Source organism: Scyliorhinus torazame, chromosome 12 (genome assembly GCF_047496885.1).
Source record: "Scyliorhinus torazame isolate Kashiwa2021f chromosome 12, sScyTor2.1, whole genome shotgun sequence".
NCBI lineage: Eukaryota > Metazoa > Chordata > Chondrichthyes > Carcharhiniformes > Scyliorhinidae > Scyliorhinus > Scyliorhinus torazame.
The window spans coordinates 144,520,309-144,544,469 of NC_092718.1; the positions used below are offsets into that span (position 1 = coordinate 144,520,309).

The 24,161-nt window shown below is 49.3% G+C and overlaps 1 protein-coding gene across 2 annotated transcripts in view; it reads left to right on the forward strand.

Moving 5' to 3' along the window:
- LOC140386632 (protein phosphatase PTC7 homolog) overlaps window positions 1-24,161 on the forward strand; it is a 256,860-nt gene that overhangs the window by 224,172 nt on the left and 8,527 nt on the right. For both annotated transcript variants that reach the window (XM_072469126.1, XM_072469127.1), the window contains one exon: window positions 3,584-3,707. In XM_072469126.1, the coding sequence (XP_072325227.1) occupies window positions 3,584-3,707 (124 nt within the window). The remainder of the gene's footprint in view (window positions 1-3,583; window positions 3,708-24,161) is intronic.

The window sequence follows — 24,161 nt, forward strand, 5'->3', positions numbered from 1 at the left end:
AGTGCCTGACACCTTGGCTTCTCCCAGTAATTATACCATCTTACCAAGCTGTCATCGAATTAATTCTACAGGGGTTAATTAAACCTGGGTCCCTGGTGCTGTGAAGCAGCAATGGTAACCACAGTGCCACCGTGTCGGCCATAAGTATAGTTACGTGAGTATGTCAAAGGGAAGAGGATAACCGGGGAAAGAGTAGGACCCATTAGGGACCAAGGGGGTAATGCGAGAGATTAGCCAGATGACATGGGTAGAGTGTTAAACAAGCACTTCAGATCTGTCTTCACTTTGGAGAGGGAGGATGTGTGTGCAGATTTCATAAAGGGACTGTGAGGTTCTTTAGCAGCTTGACATTGGGAGTGAGGAGATAATGGAGATTTTATTAGGCTCAAAAATGGACAAATCCCCAGGGAATGATGAGTTGTATCCCAGGCTGCTATGGGAGGAAATTGCAGGGCCTCTGACCCAAATTTTTAATTCCTCTCTTGCACAGAGATGCAAAGGACTGGAGGACAACTAATGTGGTTCCACTGTTCAAGATGGGTGTAAGAGATAAACCAGGAAATTGTAGACCAGTAGATGTCTCATTGGTGGTAGGGAAACTATTGGAGAAATTTCTGAAGGACAGAATGAATCCTGCTTGGAGAGGCAAGGTTTAATCAGGGACAGTCCTAAGTATAGCACTGTGGATGTACATACACCCCACAGACTGCAGCAGTTCAAGATAGTGGCTCACCACCATCACCTCGAGGTTAATTGGAGATGGGAAATAATGGCTGGCCTTGCTAGCAACACTCGCAATCCATGAACAAATAACAAAACAGTCAGGTAATGTAATTCTAACGAGCCAGTTGCCCTTGTCCTTCTAACTGGACGATGCTGAGAGTTTGGGAGGTGCAGCTGAAGAAGCCTTGGCAAGTTGCTTACGTGCATCAGATGGTACATACTGCAGCCATGGTCCACTGTGTGATGAATTTAAGAAATTGGTGTGCATATATTATTTATATGTATGTGTGTGTGTGTATGTATTATCTGTATCTTGGTGCAGTGATGGATTTAAAAGCCTGTGTTAGGGTGTCTCTATGCCTGTTAAAGTAATATTTTTTTAAAAATCCTGGTTTAAAAGAAATTATTTCAAACCACGCTTGTGTGAGAGGTCTAATAGGTTTTGTTATGATTTCTGGAGAGTAAATAATTAGAGACATTGGGCGTGATCTACCAGCCACATTGCACTCGAGCGAGAGCGCGATGCAGCCGGTAGATGCTGGGCAAGTAATCCCAGGGTTTTTTTAATGCCTCGTGAGATGTACCAGATATCGGAGGCGTTGGAATCAAAATCCTGTTCAAAAATGAGCATGACCAAATGGCAAGTGGTACAGTGGTTAGCACTATTGCCTCATAGCGCCAGGGACCCAGTAACTGTGTGGAATTTGCGCTTTCTCCGCGTCTCTGCGTGGGTTTCCTCCGGATGTTCCGGTTTCCTCCCGCAGTTCAAAGATATGCAGGTTAGGTGAATTGGCTATGCTAAATTGTACCTGAGTGTCTAAAAGGTTAATTGGGGCTGCAGGGTTACAGGGATGGATGGAAGAGTGGGCCTAGGTAGCGTGCTCTTTCAGAGTGTCGGTGCAGACACAATGGACTGAATGGCCTCCTGCACTGTATGGACTCTATTCTATTCTAGGCAGGGTTGAAACCTACTTAGGCGAGCTTGCCCGGTATCTACTGGTCTCCCAGGATTGACCGGCCTCCCCTGAGAGGCTGCAGCTGGCGCCGTTCAGTCCTGGTCCACGCTTCCCCTAATGAAGTTTGATTTTAATATACCATATCCCTATTTTTGCATTGGCTCACTCCTGGAGCAAAGTAGTCTTTCCTCACAGTCTTACAAAAAAAAATGATTGGGGTTCCTGTTCGGTATCCTAGAAAATAATGTGGTCTGGTCCGGGATCATAATAACCTTTGGTGGATGGGCTGTGATAATGGAATGTTGCAGACCGCTGTTGCTTGCTTAGGGGTCTTAAGGACAGGCTTGCAATTGAAAGGTGTTTGTTGGATCTGCTGCGGTTCGCTGATAGGTAATTAGCAAAACTCAAGCTATCAACAGCTTATTACATGGTTCAGTGAATCATTTTCTATGGACCTAATGAAAGTTGCTTTTGTAATTGGCATTTTTCAATTGCAGTTTTCCATGTGTCACAGACTGTCACATCTCTTCAGACCAGCAACCAAACCGTGTAATTTTTCCCTTAGTCTTGGTGCCCGCTACTGTCCTAACTGCCCAGTAATGGTACAGTCTTCATGGTTGGACCCTGTCTGTACTCTGTGCAATGACATAACTGGTGCAATGCCAAAATTAAATTGCTTTCCACATGGGCACGGCAGCAATTTTGACATAGCCACTCTCCATTGCTCATTCCACAGTGTGTGCTCCTAGGAGCTGGGAAAAGCAATTCAGTCCCTCAAGCATGTTGTGCCATTCAATTGGTTCATGACTGGTTTGTATCTCGACTCCGTAGGTGCATGGTGGTTAATGTTACTGAATGCTCATAATCCAGACTAATGCTCTGGAGATATTAATCTGAAATCACACCGGAGCAACAAGGGGAATTTAGATTTGATTAGTAAATCTGGACTAAAGCGATAGATTAATGATTATCAATGAAACTATCAGATTGTCATCCTTCAGGGGAAGAAAATCTACTGTTCTTACACAGTCTGGTCCACGTGACTCCAGACCCACAGCAATGTGGTTGACTCTGAAATTTCCTCAGAAATGCCCTCACGAGCCCTTCAATAAATGCTGGCTTTACCAGCCCAGGGACAATTATTTTAAAGATTGCTTTGGTTCCATAATCCCTTAGTACTCTTGCCTAATAGGTTACTTCTAGTCTCGTGACTGTGTTGGAGGTGGTATGGGGACATTTCCAAAATTGCACTACCCTTTGAAAACACCTAGAATGACCGAGCTCAAATTTTATTGTTCTGGGCTCTCTCACCAGAGGAGATAGGGAGAAACTATCTTCCTATCAAATCTTTTAATTATCTTAAACCTCAATTAGCTTATGCCTTAATCTTCTATACTCAAGGGAAGAAAAACTATGTTGTCTACGAACTCTTCAAAATCGCCCTAGCCAATAAGAAATAATGTCAGCTCTCGGACATGTCTAACTGTCTAACTGTTGAACTGTAAATTATCAGCGGCCCTGACTATTTACGGTTCATGGGAGCAGTTGTTGATTGGAACAGTTGTTTATTTGATGGTAAGGCTTGTATATCTAAGAAATAAAGTGATCCTCATTTAACCCTTTTTTTAGTTCCATATCATTCAGGCAATTCTGCGATGCACCTTATCCAAAGCATTGTGTCCTCTGAAAGGTGCATGCCAGAACTTAATGCAATATTCAAGATGCAGTCTCGCCTATGAATTTATATAACTTTAGCATAGCTTCCACCCCTTTGTATTCTGTTCCCTTGAAGTCATGCAAATGTGCCATTGGCCTTTTTACAGCTCCAACTAGCGCTTAGTGATTTCTGTACTTGAATGTCTAAATCTCTTTGCTCATCTGCAGTGTTTTTTTGTATTCTACAGCCCTGAAACAGCAGAAGGTTCCACATTCAATGTCGAAGTGGGTGACATCATTCTAACGGCGACAGATGGGCTCTTTGACAACATGCCAGACTACATGATCTTGCAACAGTTAAGACAACTGAAGGTACTTGAGTTTGTGGCCAATTGAGTCACTAGTTCTCTGATTAGTTTATGCTAAAGTGCCCATTCTGCCTGCACCACCAGTTTTGAGCACCCTGAGCCTCCTGTTGTACATCAAACTGATAGTTGTATTAGGACTGAATTTCTCTTCAATTTGCAGTGATGTGGTTGGTGGGGTTGGAGTAACTGAAGGAAGTTGAGGCTGATTCAGTGTTTCTGTACACTGTAGCAATATTCTTTTTTTTTAAATTTAGAGTACCCCCAAAAAAGGATTTTCCAATTAATGGGTAATTTAGCATGACCAATCCACCTAACCTGCACATCTTTGGATTGTGGGGGTGAAACCCACGCTTACACGGGGAAAATGTGCAAACTCCACATGGAGAGTGACCCAGGGCCGTGATTCGAACCCAGGTCCTCAGCGCCGTAGTCCCAGTGTTAACTACTCCGCCGCGTGCCGCCCCTACAGCAATATTCTTAACATTAAACCCAGAGTTTGAGCTTGCATCTTGCCGGATAACTATGTATGAGAGAGTGGGAGATGGAAGATATTCAGGAGTGCTTTTCCTTCAGCCTGGTATATTTTTCTATTCTCTAAACTGGAATTGTCTGTGATTTCTGTTGTTTTCTTTCAGTTCAATGAGAACTGCCCCTCCTTGGAAACAATCCCTGTGTTTGCTTTTATAAAAACAAACTTAATGTAGTGAACACATTGTTGAACTTTAAACTTGCTAGTGACTTTTGTCATTAAACCCTGGGTTTGTTTCAAATATTTTTATGGTACAGACCAATGAGCTTAATGTCGGTATAAGGGAGGTTACTAGAGTCAGTTATCAAGGGTTTCATAGCACAACATTTGGAAAGCAGTAGTATAATCAGACAAAGTCAGCATGGATTTACGAAAAGGAAATCATGCTTCACAAATCTGCTGGAATTCTTTGGAGATGTAAGTTAGAGTTGACCAGGGAGAACCAGTGCATTTGGTTCATTTAGACTTTGAGAAGGCTTTCAACAATGTCTCACATAGCAGATTACTATGTAAAGTTAAAGCACATGGGATTACGGGTGGTGTGTTGAGATGGATAGATAGCTGGTTAGCAGACAGGAAGCAAAATGTTGGAATAAATGGGTCTTTTTCCAATTGGCAGGTAGTGATTAGTGGGGTACCACGGAAAAATAGGAAGGCTGATAATTTGAATGGGGGGGTGTAAATTGGGAGAGGTGGCTAATCAGTGAGAACTTTGTGTCCTCGTACATCAGTCGCTGAAAGTAAGCACTCAGGTAAAGCAGGCGATAAAGAAGGCAAATTATATGTTGACCTTGATAGTGAGAGGATTCGAGTATAGGAATATAGGGGGCGCGATTCTCCACTCCCACGCCGGTTGGGAGATTCGCCTGGGCCGCCAAAATGTCCGGGGGCGCCGGTCCGACGCCCTCCCGCGATTCTCCCAAGCGGCGGGAACGGCCCGGTCGAGTTTCGCAGGCCGGAGAATCGCCGGAGACACCCAAAATGGCGATTCTGCAGCACCCCCGCTATTTTGAGGCCCGGATGGGCCGAGCGGCCAGGCCAAAACGGCGGGTTCCCCCCGGCGCCGTCCACACCTGGTCGCTGCAGTCGTGGGCGGTGCGTGAACGCTAGGGGGGGCGGCCTGTGGGGGGGGCGAGGGGGGATCCTGCACCGGGCTTCACCTGGAATGTGGGGTGGCCCGCGATCGGTGCCCACCGATCGTCGGGCCATCCTCTCTGAAGGAGGACCTCCTTCCTTCCGCGGCCCCGCAAGATCCGTCCCCCATCTTCTTGCGGGGCGGATTTAGACAGGGCGACAACCACACATGCGCGGATGACGTCCGTTATGCGGCACCGGCCGCGTCATCTATGCGGCGCCGCTTTTACGTGGGAGACAAGGCCGGGCGCGTGTAGATGACAGGGGCCTGATACTGGCCCATTGTCAGGGCCTGAATCGGTCGGGACCGGGGCCGTTCTGCGCCGTCGTGAACCTCGACGGCGTTCACGACGGCACGACAACTTCGGCGTGGGAGTGGAGAATCACACCAAAATCAAAATCAGAATTATACTACTGCTTTCCAAATGTTGTGCTATGAATTCTCTGATTGGATTCTCTGATTCTGCGGCTATGACCAAAAGGTTGGCGCTGTAAAGCCCAGCTTTACCTGCCGATATGGATGTAGAATGGCCGGGTCCATGGCCACGCATGGCGGGTGCCGCGCCGTACAGCATAGCGGCGGCCGCTAAAACTACCCCCCCTCGCCACCCCCACCAGTCCCCGCCGAAGCCCCCCTGCCAGCGGAACAACCCTTCGGCCCTCCAAGCCTGCGCCGACCATGCTGCCCGTCTAAAAATCTTCTACACTTCCGGGGTCCGTATCCCTCTATTCCTATCCTATTCATGTAATTGTCAAGATGCCCCTTAAACGTCACTATCGTCCGTGCTTCCACCACTTCCTCCGGCAGCGAGTTCCAGGCATCCACTACCCTCTGTGTTAAAAAACTTACCTCGTACATCTCCTCTAAACCTTGCCCCTCGCACCTTAAACCTATGCCCCCTAGTAATTGACCCCTCTACCCTGGGAAAAAGCCTCTGACTATCCACTCTGTCTATGCCCCTCATAATTTTGTAGACCTCTATCAGATCGCCCCTCAACCTCCTTAGTTCCAGCGAGAACAAACCAAGTTTATTCAACTTCTCCTCATAGCTAATACCCTCCATACCAGGCAACATCCTGGTAAATCACTTCTGCACTCTCTCTAAAGCCTCCTGAGGTACCCTCAATAATGATGCTTAGAGATTAAACTGTAAAGAAGGCTTTATTAGGCTAATAACTATGCTACAGATTTGGACGAGAGCTGACTGCTATACAGACCATGAGGCAGGCCTTTATGTATGGCTCCCAGATGGGCGGAGCCAGAGGCGGAGTCCCCAGGGTTCCAAGCCTGGTCTTAAAGGGGACATCACCTTACATGATGATAAGGCAGTAACCGTTCATCACATTCACCCCCTGTTTAAAAAGGAGTCTGGCGGGGGTGAAGTGCCATCATAGGTCCATCCGTCTCGGCGGCCGGATCGTCCTCCTCGATCTCCTCAGTTCGGGCGGTGGTGCGGCGGGCACGGACGTCCCGGTTGAGGGCACATCCGGGAGCACAGCGGTCGGAGCTTCGGTCCGGGTCGGGGCAGAGGAACTAGGCAGGGCCGGGGGTAGCGGAGCCGTCGCCAGCGGGGTGTGTAAAGGGGTGTGCAAGGGGGGGCGCACGGTAGGAGCTCACCAACGGGTGGTAGGGCCGGAAGGGGGTGTGTTGTAGGGGGCGACGGGTCCTGCAGGGGAGCGGCGCGGGAAGGGGCGTCTGTGGTGGAGGATCCAGCGGGCGCCAGATCCCGGAGGGAAACCGTATCTTGCCTGCCGTCGGAGTACTCCACGTAGGCGTAACTGGGGTTGGCGTGGAGCAGTCGGACCTTTTCAACTAGGGGGTCCGTTTTATGGCTCCTCGCGTGCCTCTGGAGAAGAACAGGTCCCGGAGCCGTCAGCCAAGGTGGAAGCGAGACCCCGGAGGTAGACTTCCTGGGGAAGAGAAACAATCGCTCATGAGGGGTCTCATTTGTGGCCGTGCAGAGGAGTGACCTAATGGAGTGTAGGGCATCGGGTAGGACCTCCTGCCAGCGGGTGGTTGGGAGATTTCTCGACCGCAGGGCCAGAAGGACAGCCTTCCACACGGTCGCGTTCTCCCTCTCCACCTGCCCGTTTCCCCGTGGGTTATAGCTGGTCGTTCTGCTCGAGGCGATGCCTTTGCTGAGCAGATACTGACGCAGTTCATCGCTCATGAACGATGTACCCCGGTCGCTGTGGATATAAGCAGGGAAACCGAACAGGGTGAAGATGCTGTGCAGTGCCTTAATCACCGTGGCTGAGGTCATGTCGGTGCAGGGAATGGGAAACGGGAGAACTCATCGATCACGGTGAGGAAATAGGCATAACGGTTGGTGGACGGGAGGGGCCCCTTGAAGTCCACGCTCAGTCGCTCAAAGGGGCCCGAGGCCTTCACGAGCCGAACCTTGTCTGGCCGATAGAAGTGCGGTTTGCACTCCGCACAGACCTGGCAGGCCCTGACCATGGCCTTGACCTCCTTGGTTGAGTAAGGTAGGTTGCGGGACTTGATGAAATGGACGAGCCGGGTGGCAGAGGTCATTGTGGATGGCTTGCAGGCGGTCCTCCTGCGCGTTGGCGCATGTGCCGCGGGACAGGGCATCTGGGGGCTCGTTGAGCTCCCCTGGACGATACTTGATATCGTACGAGTAGGTGGAGAGTTCGATCCTCCACCTCAAAATTTTATCGTTTTTTATTTTGCCCCGTTGCGTGTTATCGAACATATAGGCGACCGACCGTTGGTCGGTGACGAGGGTAAACCTCCTACCGGCGAGGTAGTGTCTCCAGCACCGCACAGCCTCCACTATGGCTTGTGCCTCCTTTTCGACTGCAGAGTGTCGAATCTCGGAGGCGGTGAGGGTTCGGGAGAAGAACGCTACTGGCCTGCCTCCTTGATTGAGGGTAGCAGCCAGGGCGATGTCTGATGCAACGCTCTCTACCTGGAAAGGGATGGTTTCGTCCACCGCGTGCATGGCGGCCTTGATGATGTCGGCCTTGATGCGGTTGAAGGCCGATTGAGCCTCAGCCGAGAGGGGAAAAGTGGTGGTCTTTAGGAGTGGGCGGGCTTTGTCCGCATACTTGGGGACCCACTGGGCGTAATAGGAGAAAAGCCCCAAGCACCGTTTGAGGGCCTTGAGGTTGCGGGGGAGAGGGAGTTCCTTAAGGGGGCGCATGCGGTCGGGACCGGGACCTAGGACCCCGTCTTCCACGACATAGCCGAGGATGGCCAGCCGGGTGGTGTGGAAAACGCATTTGCCCTCGTTATAGGTCAGGTTAAGGGCTCGGGCGGTCTGGAGGAACTTTTTGAGGTTAGCGTCATGGTCCTGCTGATCATGGCCACAGATGGTGACATTGTCCAATACAGGTATGTAGCCCGCAAACCGTACTGGTCCACCATTTGGTCCATCGCCCTTTGAAAGACGGAGACCCCATTTGTGACACCAAAGGGGACCCTGAGGAAGTGGAAGAGCCGGCCGGCTGCTTCGAAGGCAGTATAGAGGCGGTCTTTTGGTCGGATGGGGAGCTGGTGGTAGGCAGATTTGAGGTCGACCGTGGAAAAGACTCGGTATTGGGCGATCCGATTTACCATTTCCGCGATGCGAGGAAGGGGGTACGCATCAAGCTGCGTGAATCGGTTTATGGTCTGGCTATAATCCACGACCATCCGTTTCTTCTCCCCGGACCGGACTACCACCACTTGCGCTCTCCAAGGGCTGTTGCTAGCCTCGATGACCCCCTCTCCCAGTAAACGCTGGACATCTGACTTGATAAAAGCCATATCTTGGGCACTGTAGCGCCGGCTCCTGGTGGCGACGGGCTTACAGTCGGGAGTGAGGTTAGCGAATAGCGAGGGGGGTGCGACTTTCAGTGTCGCAAGGCAGCACACCGTGAGGGGGGCAAGGGTCCGCCGAACTTCAGTGTCAGGCTTCGGTGGCTGCACTGGAAATCCAGTCCGAGCAGCAGGGGGGCACAGAGGTGAGGGAGGATATAAAATTTGAAAGGGGTGTATTTGGCACCCTGGATCGAGAGATCCGCAATACAGTACCCCGTGAGTTGTACCGAGTGGGACCCAGATGCGAGGGCTATGGTTTGGGATGTGGGATGGGTGCGTAGGGAGCAGCGCCTTACCGTTTCAGGGTGGATAAAACTCTCCGTGCTCCCGGAGTCGAAGAGACATGCAGTGTCGTGCCCGTTGACCTGGACCTGCATCATGGAGTTCTGCAGGTGTTTTGGCCGAGTTTGATCGAGGGTGATCGCACCCAGTCGCGGGTAGTCGGAGTCGTAAAATGGCCGCTGCCGTTGGTCGCACGTGTCGGGTCGAGAAGATGGCCGCCGACCAGATGGCCGCTCCCATGATTCGCACGAGGCTGATGACGCGTCAGAAGAGGACGTGTCGGGTTGGTGCGGAGCAGCATTGCGAGGCCTGCGGGCCTGAGAGCCTGATTTTCGGGCCGGCTGTTCTTTGTTTTTCTGGCCCCTGGATCTGGCCAGGCAGACCCTCGCAAAGTGCCCTTTCTTCCCGCAGTCGCTGCAGATCGCGGAGCGGGCTGGGCAGCGTGGGCGTGGGTGCTGGCCCTGCCCGCAGAAGTAGCAAGGTGTGCCCCCATGGTGAGTGGGTCGCCGCGTGGCGCAGGCCTGTACTACGGGCGAGTCTGAGGAAGTCCGGGGGGGCTGGCAGAGTCCGCGGGGTACGTACCCAAGTTATGTCGGGCCACCTCCAGCGAGGAGGCGAGCGTTAGCGTCTCCTGGAGGTCTTTTGCCCCGTTTTCGAGCAGTCGCTGCCGGATGTAGGTCGAGCGGATGCCGGACACGAAAGAATCTCTGATGTGCAGGTTCATATGGACTTCCCCGTCACATCCTGATGGTCACAGTCCCTGGCCAGCGCGGTGAGTTTCTCAACAAACTCGTCGAGCGATTCCCCCGAGCGCTGCCGGCAGGTAGAGAGCAGATGCCGGGCGTGCACCTCATTGACGGGTTTGACAAACCGCTTGCGGAGCAACTCAATCGCTTCCTCATAAATCGTCGCCTTTTCGAGCGTGGCAGAGATTCTGTGACTCACCCGGGCGTGGAGTAGACGCAGCTTGCGTGGCCCCAGGATGGGAGTCTCTGCGGAGTCCAGGTAGGCCTCGAAGCACCGCAGCCAGTATTTAAAAATTTCCTTTGCCTCCGGCGTTCGTGCTTCCAGATTGAGCTTCTCTGGTTTTAGGCCTGCGTCCATCCTGAATCTAGTTTAGCCTAATAAATTGAGGTACCCTCAATAATGATGCTTAGAGATTAAACTGTAAAGCAGGCTTTATTAGGCTAATAACTATGCTACAGATTTGGACGAGAGCTGACTGCTATACAGACCATGAGGCAGGCCTTTATGTATGGCAGCCAGAGGCGGAGTCCCCAGGGTTCCAAGCCTGGTCTTAAAGGGGACATCACCTTACATGATGATAAGGCAGTAACCGTTCATCACACCTCCACATCCTTCTGGTAGTGTGGCAACCAGAATTGAACACTATACTCCATGTGTGGCCTAACTAAGCTTCTATACAGCTGCAACATGGCTTGCCAATTTTCATACTCAATGCCCCGGCCAATGAAGGCAAACCTGCCGTATGCCTTCTTGACTCCATCTGTGTTGCCACTTTCAGTGACCTGTGGACCTGTATACCTAGATCTCGCTGACTGTCAATACTCTTGACGGTTCTACCATTCACTGTATATTCCCTCCCTATATTAGACCTTCCAAAATGCATTACCTCACATTTGTCCGGATTAAACTCCATCTGCCATCTCGCCGCCCAAGTCTCCAAACGATCTGTATCTTCTGACAATCCTCAACCTTTGTGTCATCTGCAAACTTACTAATCAGACCATTTATATATACTACGAACAGCAAAGGACCCAGCACTGATCCCTGCGGAACACCACTTGTCATAGCTCTCCAATTAGAAAAGCACCCTTCCATAGCTACTCCCTGCCTTCTATGACCTAGCCAGTTCTGTATCCAAGAATCCCGGATCGGAGAATCCCGCCCAGGGTGTTTACTGCAATTGTATAGGCTTTGGTGAGGCCACACGTGGTATTGTGTGTAGTTTTGGTGTCCTTTTCTGAGGAAGGATGTTCTTGCTATGGAGGGAGTACAGTGAAGGTTTACCAGTTGATTTCTAGGATGGTGAGGCTGTTATATGAGGAGAGACTAAGTCGGTTAGAATTATTTTCATTGGCGTTTAGAAGAGTGAGAGGGGATCTCATAGAAATTTATAAAATTCTAACAGGATTAGACAGGGTAAATTCAGAAAGAATCTTCCCGATGGTGAGGGAGTCCAGAACTAGGGATCACAGTTTGAGGATATGAGGTAAACGTGTTAGGATTGAGGTGAGGAGAAATTTCTTCACCCAGCAAATGGTGAATCTGAAATTCACTACCACAGAAAGTAGTTGAAGCCACAATATTGTGTAATTTCACGAAGGAATTAGATGCAGCTGTTGGGGCTTAAGGGGTCAAGGGATATGGGGGGGAAGATGGCATCAGGGTATTGAACTGGATGATCAGCCATGATCATAATGAATGGCGAACAGGCTCGAAGGAACAAATGGATTCTCCATTTTCTATGTTTCTATGATGGAAAGTTTCAACTGAATGTGTACGCAATTGGTAATGTAACGCTCTAAGCTCATGCATCTCAAAAATACCTGGAGTAGGATTCTCTGCCCGTCAGTCCCGTTTTACGGCTTGGTGCTCCCCGCCCACCCCGGCCAGCAGCGGGATTCTCTGTGTTTGCAGCCGGCCAATAGAGTCTGGAAACGCGGGTGCGCTGACAGCGGGGCGGATGATCCCATCGACGGAGCACCCGCCAGGTGATGTTTTATGTCTGCACAAAATGCTCGTCTTAAAGTGTCTTGAACTCACATGCTTGAGATAGATTTGTAAAATTAGAGTCTGTTTTTATTCTACAATCATGATGTCTATGTCATTTTGACTGATTTTTAAAAGTGATTACCAAAACCCTTTTGCAGGAATTTCTGAATGTGGTTCTCATTTCTAGTTAGCAAAAAACCCAGTAGATAGGTCCTATGCAGTCTTTGATCTGAAAGGAGAATATTTGGCTTCTATATATGGATGATAATGGTATAGTGTAGGTTAGATGGCTTTTGTTTCGGTGCAACATCGTGGGCCGAAGGGCCTGTACTGCGCTGTATTGTTCTATGTTCTATATGATGCCCTCTGGTAAACCACAAATTTTGTTGACATGTAATGGTTTGGCAATATCTTCTGACTGGGTTGATTTACTTAAGAAAGCTTCCAAGCAACGTTGTGTTTATATGTGTGTACTTGACAGCTTATCCTTTCAAATTGTTAGTTATTCGGAAGATGTCTATGGGACTGAAGCTGAGAGTTCGCAACTTGATCGTAGCTTTTCGAGTTGCAATATGAGCTCTTGTTTCCTTTAGTTTTACTAATTGTTTCAGTGAAGAGGAAAAGCAAGCTCATTGTTTCCCTTGGTCTTTATGGCATTAATACAGCTGCAATTAAAACAGGCAGATTTGTCAAGAGAGTCCCCATTGTGGTGAATTTGCTCTGATTAAGGTGAGCACTCGTTCCACGTTGAAAAGGATGGGCTGCAAGCTGCCTCTTGTTATGCGCCACTCTCTCTGGCAAAAAGGAGGGAACTGGATTAATAAGAGCCAAATTTAATTTCGCTATTTTGGTTGAAGATTGCCAGTGTTCATGGGTTCACTAGATTGATTCCTGGTCTCCATATCTAAGGAAGTATATACTTGGATGCTGTACATTGAAGGTTCACCGGATTGGGCCCTGAGATGATTGGATTGTCCTGTGACGAGAGGCTGAGTAAATTGGCATGCATTCTCTGGTGTTCTCTCGTTGGACCATTTGTGATTCTGAAGGGGCTTGACAGGATAGATACTGAGGTTGTACTCCTGACTGGGGAATCAAGAAAATGGAGGCACAGGTTTGGAATAAGGGGTTTATCATTTAGAACCAAGAAGAGAAGAAATTTCTTCACATCACTTTGTAAATCTTTGGCATTCTCTACCTCACGGCGTTGTGGATGCTCCATCATTGAATATACTTACGGCTAGGATAGACAGAGTTTTGGTGTCTCAGGGAATCGAAGGATATGGGGAGAGGGTGGGCAAATGTAGTTGAGGCAAATAATCAGTCATCGTCGTATTGAATGGTGGAGCAGGCTGGTCAAGCCAAATGGTCTACCCCTGCTCCTGTTTCTTATTGTGAGAAAAATGTTTTTGGAAGGTCTAATATAGATGAGAAATATACAGTAAATGGCAGAAGCCTTAAGAATATTGACAGGCAGAGGAATCTGGGTGTGCAGGTCCACAGGTCACTGAAAGTGGCAACGCAGGTGGAGAAGGCATACGGCATGCTTGCCTTCATCAGCCGGGGCTTTAAGTATAAAAATTGACAAGTCTGCAGCTGTATAGAACCTTAGTTAGGCCACATTTGGAATATAGTGTTCAATTCTGGTCACCACACTACCAGAAGGATTGGAAGGCTTTGGAGAGGTTACAGAAGAGGTTTATCAGGATGTTGCCTGGTGTGGAGGGCATTAGCTATGAGGAGAGATTGGATAAACTCGATTTGTTCTCACTGGAACTACGGAGCGTGAGGGGCGATCTGATAGAAGTCTACAAAATTATGAGGGGCATAGACAGAGTGGATAGTCAGAAGCTTTTTCCAAGGGTGGAAGAGTCAATTACGAGGGGACATAGGTTTAAGGTGCGAGGGGCAAAGTTTAGAACAGATGTGCGACGGAAATATTTTACACAGAGGGTAGCGGGTGCCTGGAATTCACTGCCAGAGGAGGTGGTGGAAGCAGGGACGATAGTGATGTTTCAGGGGCTTCTTGGCAAATGCGTGAATAGGATGGGAATAGAGGGATACAGACCCCGGAAGTGTAGAAGGTTTTAGGTTAGACGGGCAGCATGGTCGTTGCAGGCTCAGAAGGTCTGGTCCTGTGCTGTAGTTTTCTTTGTTCTTTATTTTGTAAGTGTTTGGTGGCTTGGTGTGGTGCAATGAAGGATATTAATTGAACTGCGCTGTACTAATACAAATTGCAGAGGGGTCGGGATGAATTCAGCAGTTTAAGGTTCTTGTGTATTTGAGGATTTATCTTTCTTGTCAGATAATTAAATTGTGCTTTATCTGTGTCTGAGAAGCCATTCTCCTCATCAGCACAGCATAACTCACCCTCATCAGCAACCAGTGCATTCGGTGTCAGAAAAATCTCCTGCCCCCGAAATGAGAGAACATCCTTACTGTACCAAGGTTTCGAGGATGTGGAGATGCCGGCGTTGAACTGGGGTGAGCACAGTAAGAAGTCCTATAACACCAGGTTAAAGTCCAACAGATTTGTTTCAAAAACTAGCTTTCGGAGCACTGCTCCTTCCTCAGGTGAAACAAACCTGTTGGACTTTAACCTGGTGTTGTAAGGTTTTGAGGGTAGTAAACCTTGATGCCTGTGCTGTGCCACCTTCTATTTCATTATTCCCTTGCACTCCCCAAAGTAACCTTTCCGCTATCTTGTTAGCAGCACAGTGGCAGAGTAATTAGCACTGCTGCCTCATACCGCCAGGGACTCTCCATGTGGAGTTTGCACATTCTTTTTGTGTCTGGCGGCTTCCTCCGGGTGCTCTAATTTCTTCTCTCAGTCCAAAGATGTGCAGGAAAGGTGGGGTTATGGGAATAGAGCCTGGGTGGGTGCTCTTTCAGAGGGCCGGTGCAGAATCGATGGGCCGAATGCCCTTTTTGCACTGTAGGGATTCTATGGATTCTGAATGTTTCGTGTGTCACATATATTGTAGCCATGATGTGGAGATGCCGGCGTTGGACAGGGGTGAGCACAGTACGAAGTCTTACAACACCAGGTTAAAGTCCAACAGGTTTGTTTCGATGTCACTAGCTTTCGGAGTGCTGCGCTCCGAAAGCTAGTGACATCGAAACAAACCTGTTGGACTTTAACCTGGTGTTGTAAGACTTCGTACATATATTGTAGTAAAGATTTAAAATACATTCAGTGCAGAAGGATATAACTATTTCATTACATTACATTCATAGGAAAGTGTAAAGTGACAATAGGGCCAGCACATTGACCATTGATTCCAGATTCAATGTTGTGGCATATTTTAATCCATTTTGCAGGTAATTGTGACATTGATTTGGGATCAGAAAGCAGGACTATTTAACTCAACAGCATTTGTTGCCAATGTCCCCGTTGCAACAAATTCCATCCAGTCGATGTTGATGTACATTGTGGCTTGTCACATCCCTGAGAGGCATCCAACAAGCAATAACCTCACAGCATGGTGATTCCTACAGAGCTTTGCTGTTCCACTTTTAGTCTGTAAACCAAATGGCACTCAGTCAATCAAAATTGGTGCGATGCTCTATACTGATGTAGAAGGGCCTGCAGCTGATGACAGGTAGATGATTTCTAAAAGCTTTGGGTTATCAGTTCAGTAATATTGCTCCCAGCACTCAGAATGTGTTGGCCTCTTGTTGAGGTACAACACGAATTGACCAGAAAGATACCAAACCCTAAATTGAGGGCAGATTTCATAAACGTAAGCTTGTATTCTTTTAAATATAGGTGATTACGGAGTAATCGAATCAGGATTTATAAAACGAGCAAACCGTTCAGGAGGGTGTAATAAAATCAGAAAATACTGATTAAACTCAGCAGGTCGGGCAGCATCTGTGGAGGGAGAAACAGTAACATTTCAAGTTTGTGTGACACTTTGCCTTTATATTAGTTCAATAGGATCATAGAATTCATAGAATTTACAGTGCAGAAGGAGGCCATTCGGCCCATCGAGTCTGCACCGGCCCTTACAAAGAGCACCCTACTGAAGCCCATGTATCTATCCTATCGCCGTAACCCAGTAACCCCCACTTAACATTTTTCGGACACTAATTTAGCATGGCCAATCCACCTAACCCGCACATCTTTGGACTGTGGGAGGAAACCGGAGCACCCGGAGTAAACCCACGCAGACACGGGGAGAACGTGCAGACTCCGCACAGACAGTGACCCAGCCGAGAATTGAACCTGGGACCCTGGAGCAGTGAAGCAACTGTGCTAACCACTATGCTACCACTATGTTCTGGAAAGAATCCAGAACAAGCGGCAATTTTAAAATGATATCTGGGTCCTAATGTAAGAAATAACCTGCTTCATCGAAGCTTTTTGCCATTCACTCGGATCATGGCTCGTTTTCTGTCTCAACTCTTTGATGTTAGGAAGCATTTATTCTCAAAGTACCCTGGAAATCTGGAACTCTGACCGTAAAACATTGCATGCAGATGCTGAGGGTCAGTTAATATTGCCAAGACCTGAGATCAATTGATTTTTATTGTACATGGGTATCAAGGGACACAGAGCAAAGGCAGATGAATGGAGTTTGGATACAGATCAGCCATAATCTAATTGAATGGCAGATGGAGCTTGTGGGCCTGGATGGCTTTCTATTCCTTTTGAAAGGGAATCAAAGCACTTTGCATCTGTCCGGTGACGGCGGGCGGGAGGCAACCGCACAGTGGAGGGCTCCCGTTTGGGAACGGCATTTCCGGGGATTAACGCCCTGTCCCAGGGGCTACAGAGGCGGCAAAAGCAGGGAGAAGGGAAATGTCGAAAACAAGTTTAAAAAAACGGCCGTGAAAAAAGCAGCTGAAAGTCCGTTGGGGAGTGGAAAGGTCACCGCAGGGAGGCCAAGAAAGGTGGAGGCTGGGGCACCAGGGGAGGCCACATTGCCCACGGCTGAAGAAATGACTATGGTGATGGCCGTGGAACTCAAAAGGCAGTTCACAAAACACATTGAGGTGATGAGGAAGGAGATGGGGGAGGTATTGAAAGTGCTGGTGGAGGAGGCGATTGCCCGGGTGAGGGCGGCGGTATTGAGCACAGTGGCAGAGGTGCGGGAGCAAGGCGAGGCGCTGAAGGAAGTGGAAGAGACATTATTGCAGCACAGTGATCAACTTACCTCAATGGAGAAGGAGATGCGGAAGGTGATAGAGATCAACGAGGGTCTGCGAGCCAAAATGGACGACTTGGAAAACAGATCCAGGCGACAGAATCTGAGGATTGTGGGTCTTCCCGAAGGAGTGGAAGGCCTGAGGCCGACTGAGTATTTTGCCACTATGTTGGCAAAGCTATTGGGGGAGGGGGATGATCCCTCCCGATATGAACTGGATTGGGCTCACCAGTCGTGGAGGCCTGTACCAAAGGGGAGTGAGCCACCAAGAGTAGTAACTTTGTGTTTTCGTAGGTACAGCGTGAAGGAGAAGTCCCTGTGCTGGGCAAAGCATAAGCGGGTAGTGCAGTGGGCTGGAGCTGGTATACGCATATATCAGGACTATACAGTGGAGCTGGCGAGGAGGCGGGTGCCTTCAGCCTGGTGAATAAGGCACTGTACATCAGTAAGGTGCAGTGCGGCATAGTATACCCAGCTAAGCTGAGGGTGACCTACAAATCCAAGGACTTTTATTTCGGGACGATGGAAGCAGCGACGGAGTTTGCGAAGGCAGAAGGACTGTGGCTGAATTGAGAAGTGGTCATGTACCGATGTAGCCTCATGTAGCTATATTTTTTCACTGCAGTTGGTGGATGTGCTAAATGAGCTAACGTTGTATATACTTGGACAAGGGAAGAGATGGGACCTTTGCTTGCAATGATGGTTCTTTGGGATTTGGGTGTGTATGCGGGGTTTGTGTGCTAAAGGGGATTTCTTGGCTTTCCTGGGACCCGGCAAGGGGGAAAGAGTCCCGGGCGGGGGCCGCCACGCTGGCCGGTTTAAGCCGGCCAGTGAACGGGAGTGAGGTGTGGGGGGAGAGGCTGCGGCCATCGAAGCCTGGCAGAACAGGTTCCGATGAGTCGAGCTGGGGTGGCAAGTTGGGGGGGAAGAAACAGAGGTTGGGGAGGAGTTTTGTAAAAGGAAGTGGAGGGGAGGAGTCGGGGAGAGGGGGGGGGGTGCTTGCAATGCGTGGGTGTCATGTACGGTACTCTTTCGGGGATTGGATGGCATTGAATGTAAGGGGGGGGACTCTATAAGTCAACGGTGACCATAGGCGATTCCTGATTCTTTTTTCTTTTTTTTTCTTTTTTTTCTTCTTTGTTTGTCCCACTGTGGGAGGGTTTGTTTTATTTGATGCTTATATTGCCAGGGAGGTCGTTGTTTGGGGTAGTGGGAGGATGGGATCGTTATTGTTGATAAGGGAATTGATTTTGTATTTGTTACCGTTTACTGCTTGTTGGTGGGGTGTACATTTTGAAGAAAATGTGAAAATGGAGAATAAAAATGTTGTACAAAAAAAAAGCACTTTGCATCTATTTTCTGCTGCTGCTTGTAACTGCCAGGAGAGCTGCTACCGTGGTGTGCCATGCTCGATTGCCTTGCGACATCCTTTCACATCCACTGTAGCTCCTTTGTAATCACTCTGTGGCATCCATCATCCAGCCGCCCTCTAACAGAGACCTCTGCAGCTTTTCAGCTCTCATCCAATGGTCAAAATACTGACATTGAGTTTTCTGGTGTCACTATTTCAGAATTATTTTTGCTTTTGCAATTTCAAACAGCTCTTCATTTGTTTTATGGACTGCATATGGAATTTTGGTTTAAATTTATTTCAGTTGATTCATTTGTTCTGCTACATACGATCTGGGAGCCTAAAGCATTTATCATTTTTCCATCTTGGTGTCCAGAAGATCTAAATTGGTTTTGAAACAGTTTCTTGAACATGGTTGTAAGTTTTCCAAGTAGCGGTAAGGAGAGAGAAATGTTTGTTCGTGATCCTGATATCTGGGGCGCGATTTAACTTTAAAAAAGAGTCTGTTCATAGAATCCCTACAGTGCAGAAGGAATCATTTGGCCCATCGAGCCTGCACCGGCCCTTGCTCTCATAGAGTACCCTACCTAGTCCCATTGCCCCGCTCCTAGCCCCGTAACTCCACCTAACCTTTTTGGGCAATACTAGCATGGCCAATCCACCTAACCTGCACATCTTTGGACTGTGGGAGGACACCGGAGCACCCAGAGGAAACCCACGCAGACACAGGGAGAAGGTGCAAACTCCACACAGCCATCGGAGGTCAGAATCGAACCTGAGTCCCTGACGCTGTGAGGCAGCAGCGCCAACTACTGCGCCACCGTGCTGCCTTCTCTGGGTGGGAATCAAGGGGCCGCCAGGAACAACCTGGCTTTCTAACGGCGCTGTTTTTTTTTCAGCCACCAATACGGAAAGCCCCGCCGGAGCTGCACTTAGCCGCATTCCAGCACTGAGGAGCTCCGATGAGCAAAGCTCCTCAGTGCAGGAAGAGATCGAGTGCCATTTTTAAATGGTGTCCCAATCTCTTGAACCCCTGATATTAAGAATATAATAATAATTGCTTGTTGTCACAAGTAGGCTTCAATTAAGTTACTGTGAAAAGCCCCTAGTCGCCACATTCCAGCGCCTGTTCGGGGAACCCGTGCTGCTAGCATTGTTCTGCATTACAAGCCAGCTATTTAGCCCACTGTGCTAAACTAGCCCTGATGTAACTCCCGGACCGCCCTAATGCCCCAACTCACCTGTCGGGAGGGTCCTTGCGCCCTCCCGCACCCCACCACATTCCAGCAAGGCACCCCCGAGCCCGATCGCCAGCACAGGCAAAATGCCACTTGGCACTGGCTTCCTGGCCTTGCCCCTGCCACGGTGCCAGGCTGGCAGTGCCATGGTGCCCAGGTAGTGCCAGGGTGCTGCCTGGCCAGAGGTGCAGAGCTGGGGTCCCCTGGCAAGGCCGGTAGATGCCGGGTGGCCATTCAATCGAGTGGAAGCATAGCTAAGTGGGCTGTTAAGCTCTTTTAGCTATGCGAGTCTGGATCCCGCCCACAACATCTTGCGAGATCTCATTGGATTTCGCGAGGCGTAATGACGGTCAGGAATATCGGGAGAGGCCTCTCCCGGAATCAACCATCATGTCCCGTCCTGATTCCGGCGGGACGTGGCCAGTAAATTGCGCCCATCATTTGTGTATCAATTACTGAAGTTACCTGCTCCCATTTACTTGTCCTATTTGCTCCATCATTGTAGTAGAAAAATATTAGTCTCCAGTTTCTGTGAACAAATGGGGCGGGATTCTCCACTCCCGCGCCGAAGTGGCCGCGCCGTCGTGAACGCCGTTGAGGTTCACGACGGCGCGAAACGGCCCCCATCCCGACCGATTCAGGCCCTGACAATGGGCTAGGATCGGGGCCGCGTCATCTACATGCGCCAGGCCTTGTCGCCCGCGTAAAGGTGGCGCCGCATAGATGACGCGGTCGGCACCGCATAACTGGCGTCACCCGCGCATGCGTGGTTGCCGTCCTCGCAAGAAGATGCCGGACGGATCTTGCGGGGCCGCGGAAGGAAGGAGGTCCTCCTTCAGAGAGGATGGCCCGACGATCGGTGGGCACCGATCGCGGGCCACCCCACATTTGAGGTACCCCCCGGTGCAGGATCCCCCCTCGCCCCCCTGCAGGCCGCCCCCCCCCCCCCCCCCCCCCCCCCCCCCCAGCGTTCACGCACCGTTCACAACGGCAGCGACCAGGTGTGGACGGCGCCGGGGGGAACCCGCCGTTTTGGCCTGGCCGCTCGGCCCGTCCGGGCCTCAGAATAGCGGGGGTGCCGGAGAATCGCCATTTTGGGTGTCTCCGGCGATTCTCCGGCCTGCGGCCCGCGGAACTCGGCAGGGCCGATCCCGCCACTTGGGAGAATCGCGGGAGGGCGTCGGACCGGCATCCCGGGAAATTTTGGCGCCCCAGGCGATTCTCCCAACCGGTGAGGGAGTGGAGAATCTCGCCCATGGTGTCTGAGGTGATGAAAATTAGCAAGGCTAATGTGTGCACTGTTCTTTCCCCATTAAATTGTACAATTATTGGTTTTATACAAACGACGGATAAAGTACCAGGAAGCAACCCGTATTTAATTTGTTTGTAGGATGTGGGCTTCGCTGGCTCGGGCAGCCTTTATTGCCCATCTTTAATTATCCCTGAGAAGGTGATGGTTAGCTGCCTTTGTGAACCACTACAGTCCATGTGGTGTATGTACACCCACAGTGTTGTTAGGAAAGAAACGCCAAGATGTTGACCCAGCGACAGTGAAGGAATGGCGATTTGTTTCCAAGTCAGGAAACTGAGTGGCTTGGAGGGGATCCTCCAGGTGGTCATGTTCCCATGTGTTTGGTTCCCTTTCATTCTAGGTGGTAGAGGTAATAATAATAATCTTTATTAGTATCACAAGTAGGCTTACGTTAACACTGCAATGAAGTTACTGTGAAAATCCCTAGTCGCCACACTCCGGCACCTGTTCAGGTACACTGAGGGAAAATTCAGAATGTCCAATTCACCTAACAAACAGGTCTTTCTGGACGTGTGGGAGGAAACCAGCAGAACTTTCCCTAGTGTTGCTGCTGCTAGGCCGGGCCGCCAGAGAGGCAGGTCTTTCGGGACTTGTGGGAGGAAACCAGAGCCCCCGGAGGAAACCCACGCAGACATGGGGAGAACGTGCAAATTCCGCACAGATATTGACCCAAGCCTGGAATCGAACCCAGGTCCCTGGCACTGAAGCAGCAGTGCTAACCACTGTGCACCGTCCCGCCCGTGGGTCATGGGTCTGGAAGGTGCTGCCTAAGGAGCCTTGGTGAGTTGCTGCAGAGCATCTTGTAGATGGTTCATACGGCTGCTACTGTGCGTCACTGGTTGGGTGGGGGGTGGGGGGTTGCGGGCAGTGAATGTTGTGGGAGACATGATGTGGAGATGCCGGCGGACTGGGGTGAGCACAGTAAGAAGTCTTACAACACCAGGTTAAAGTTAGGAAGGAGCAGCGCTCCGAAAGCTAATGATATCGAAACAAACCTGTTGGACTTTAACCTGGTGTTGTAAGACTTCTTGTTGACATGCTTTGTCATGGATGGTATTGGGCTTTTTGAGTGCTGTTGGAGCTGCATTCATCCAAGCAAGTGGAGAATGTTCTATCACACTCTTGACTTGTGCCTTGTAGATGGTGAATATCTGATAGTCATTGAAAAAGGCCAATTAACTTGTCCTCCCCCCTCTTTAATCCTATGTATTTTACTTTTTCTTTTCCAAAAACCTAACTCTTTTAAGTGATCATGTCTGCCTCCCTCAACCCTTGCACTGTGTGTGACTACATTTCTTAAGTTTTAGAGGCACATTGTTCTCATTTCCTGTTGTTATTGATTTTACATGCTGTGGAAACCACCTCTGTTTATTTTCTCAAAAGCTTATCATAATTTTGAAAATCTCTCATTTCCCTCCTTAACCTTGTTGTTCCATGAGCAAAGTATAATTTTTTAACTATAACTTCTGTACCAGTCAGCCTTTTCCTTAGCATTGGATATTTTTTTTTAATAGAAAATACAGCACAGAACAGGCCCTTCGGCCCACGATGTTGTGCCGAACCTTTTTCCTAGATTAATCATAGATTATCATTGAATTTACAGTGCAGAAGGAGGCCATTCGGCCCTTTGAGTCTGCACCGGCTCTTGGAAAGAGCACCCTACCCAAACTCAATACCTCCACCCAACTTAAAGGGCAATTTTGGACATTAAGGGCAATTTATCATTGGCCAATTCACCTAACCTGCACATCTTTGGACTGTGGGAGGAAACCGGAGCACCCGGAGGAAACCCACGCAGACACGGGGAGGACGTGCAGACTCCGCACAGACAGTGACCCAAGCCGGAATCGAACCTGGGACCCTGGAGCTGTGAAGTAATTGTGCTATCCACAATGCTACCGTGCTGCCCTTAAGAACAACTAAATCTACACTATATCATTTTACCGTAATCCATGTACCTATCCAATAGCTGCTTGAAGGTCCCTAATGTTTCCGACTCAACTACTTCCACAGGCAGTGCATTCCATGCCCCCACTACTCTCTGGGTAAAGAACCTACCTCTGATATCCCTCCTATATCTTCCACCTTTCACCTTAAATTTATGTCCCCTTGTAATGGTTTGTTTCACCCGGGGAAAAAGTCTCTGACTGTCTACTCTATCTATTCCCCTGATCATCTTATAAACCTCTATCAAGTCGCCCCTCATCCTTCTCCCATCTAATGAGAAAAGGCCTAGCACCCTCAACCTTTCCTCGTAAGACCTACTCTCCATTCCAGGCAACATCCTGGTAAATCTTCTTTGCACCTTTTCCAAAGCTTCCACATCCTTCCTAAAATGAGGCGACCAGAACTGTACACAGTACTCCAAATGTGGCCTTACCAAAGTTTTGTACAGCTGCATCATCACCTCACGGCTCTTAAATTCAATCCCTCTGTTAATGAACGCGAGCACACCATAGGCCTTCTTCACAGCTCTATCCACTTGAGTGGCAACTTTCAAAGATGTATGAACATAGACCCCAAGATCTCTCTGCTCCTTCACATTGTCAAGAACTCTACCGTTAACCCTGTATTCCGCATTCATATTTGTCCTTCCAAAATGGACAACCTCACACTTTTCAGGGTTAAACTCCATCTGCCACTTCTCAGCCCAGCTCTGCATCCTATCTATGTCTCTTTGCAGCTGACAACAACCCTCCTTACTATCCACAACTCCACCAATCTTCGTATCGTCTGCAAATTTACTGACCCACCCTTCACTCCCTCATCCAAGTCATTAATGAAAATCACAAACAGCAGAGGACCCAGAACTGATCCCTGCGGTACGCCACTGGTAACTGGGATCCAGGCTGAATATTTGCCATCCACCACCACTCTCTGACTTCTATCGGTTAGCCAGT